The 2,241-nt window shown below is 35.4% G+C and overlaps 1 protein-coding gene across 1 annotated transcript; it reads left to right on the top strand.

The window, feature by feature from the left end:
• Positions 1–534: 534 nt before the first annotated feature.
• LOC130461728 (uncharacterized) lies at positions 535–1,512 on the top strand. The gene has a single exon (XM_056829911.1). It carries the CDS (start codon positions 535–537, stop codon positions 1,510–1,512), a length of 978 nt encoding a protein of 325 aa, XP_056685889.1.
• The last annotated feature ends 729 nt before the right edge of the window (positions 1,513–2,241 follow it).

Genomic DNA, 2,241 nt, shown 5'->3' with positions numbered 1-2,241 from the left:
GCCCATGCGACAAATACAGCGAATGAGTCCATGACACAAATACATTAGTGTCCATGGCCTATGGAATTACATGTGTCTATGATACACTAACAAATGACACAATAACAAATGATTATATTATACTAGTAACCGTATAGAGGTTTTATAACCGGCCATTTTCCTTTTTATAACCGTCATTGTAAGTTACATATTGCCTTTGTATAAATCTTTTGTGTTACACATCCTTATCATCTTCAGTTTTGTCTTGCATGTAATTTATAAATATTTTTCTTTCGTAGGTATGTCAATGGATCCAATTCAGTTCGAGATAATGTCTTTGTTATCTGTTAAACCATTTCTTAGATTTGCGGCTACGTCTAAAGTGTCAAGACTACCTTTCTAATGAGGTTTTCATTCGTAATCAATGTCAAAAGTCACTAACCAAGGAAGTATAATCCTTGATCATTCAAGAATGGTCATGGCCATTTGGAGTGGACACACGTGTTTGGGTTTGTTTTCTTCCAGAAACATTGAACATATATATGTGATATTCCCATGGAATCGAAGATATGGTTGGAGAAAAACTGTCGTCGTCTCCTAGCATCTAGTAATGGTATACTTGTGGGCACGACATATGGAGCGGACGAGGAATCTTCAAAGATCTTTATCGGTAATCCAACAACGAAAATGTGGAGTACCATAGACTGGCCTCGTGAAGTAAAGGTAAACAAGGTAACTTACAACGAGTCCGATAATTCTCATGTTTGTTTGGTTTGTGGTTATGGTTTTGGAATGGAAATTAATAATCACCCAATCGATTATACTATTTTATTGTTTACCATGCACATTTATATTGATGATAGTGATCTATCGAATGTCGGGTATAACGTCCACATTCTTACCAACGGTGAGTTCATTATGAAACATGCCAATCTTCACATAGGCCACAGGAGATTGATTTTCGATGACCTGGTGGCATGCCGTGATGGATTGTATGTTATTTCGGACTGCGGTGATTATTTATCTGAACGTTCTGAATTTTATTTTCCTTACTTATTCCACTACAATGTCAAAAATGGAACCTCCGCATTCATTGCGTTGCCCACAGGAGCAATTGAATATTTCAACACTCACTGGCCATTAAATTTTTTTGGATGGGAACGCAACCCAGGGAAATCGTATTTCGAATATATTTGTTTGGCAAGTTACCACCGAGGCATTCTTACTTTGTGGGTACTAGACGTAGCAATTGAAGACATGCAAGGGAGAAATTCATGGCGTGAACAAATTAGCATTGACGTGGTTCAAGGTTTAAGCATCCCTAGCCCTCATCTATGGACAAATTGTTTCTGTCTCGTGGATAAGACCTTGGTATTCCGTCATGGAAGTTATATACATAGATATTTCCTGCATGGGCAACATTGTGGGCAGCTGGAAGTCATATCAACTAATGTGCGTAGTTCAAGTAGTGAAGTACGATTTATTCCGTACTCCACCACTCTCCGTCCATGTGTTACAGATGTAAACGAGTAGTGGGATTTTAGATAATGTGTTCAAGTAGTTGATTTTTATGATTTCTCTTGCAGTTTTAGTCTGTATAACCGAAGACTGTGTGTTAGTATGGAGGAAGTACTCATAATGTGTTTAAGTATGTAGTATCTTTTTAATGTGTATATCTTTTAAACAAGTGTGTTAGTATGTATTCTATTTCGAAACCTGACTTTTAAATTAAATGTGCTTTGCACGTGTTTGCTATGTATACGATAAAGTTCATAATAATATAGTATTACATGTGAACAAAAGAATCATGACCCTTAATCGACAATCCTATGGTATGTGCACGTGATATTTTGTGAAAACTGAAAAGGATTGTTATGTACACTATTATTTTAAATAGTGAAGCTAGAAGAGAACAATGTTATTACCTAGTACTATTAAAATGTTTTGCAATATAACTACATCACATTTAATTTTTCAATATATGTTTGTAAGGAGTGTCAAACTTATAATAAGAATGAAGCTAATATTGATAATTCGTAAATAGTAAAAATCAAACACTCCATAAAAAGAAGCAATCATATTTGGTTCACTATTTATAATATTTGCATTGAGTATGATGCTTTCTCTTAGGAAGGATTAAACTTTTGCGGTTGAGCAATCACATTTGACTTAAACTTGCGGTCCTTCTAGGAATTTAGGACCCTATTTACAGTCAATTGTAGTTATGCACCAGGTTAAGAGCAGAGCCTTTCAGGATAGATA

Source organism: Spinacia oleracea, chromosome 5 (genome assembly GCF_020520425.1).
Source record: "Spinacia oleracea cultivar Varoflay chromosome 5, BTI_SOV_V1, whole genome shotgun sequence".
Taxonomy (NCBI): domain Eukaryota; kingdom Viridiplantae; phylum Streptophyta; class Magnoliopsida; order Caryophyllales; family Amaranthaceae; genus Spinacia; species Spinacia oleracea.
Note: the sequence above shows the minus strand (reverse complement) of the source record. Positions and strands in the feature narration are given on the sequence as shown.

Coding starts and splice junctions, on each gene's coding strand:
- LOC130461728 (XM_056829911.1), top strand. CDS start 535: ATGGAATCGAAGATATGGTTGGAGAAAAACTGTCGTCGTCTCCTAGCA.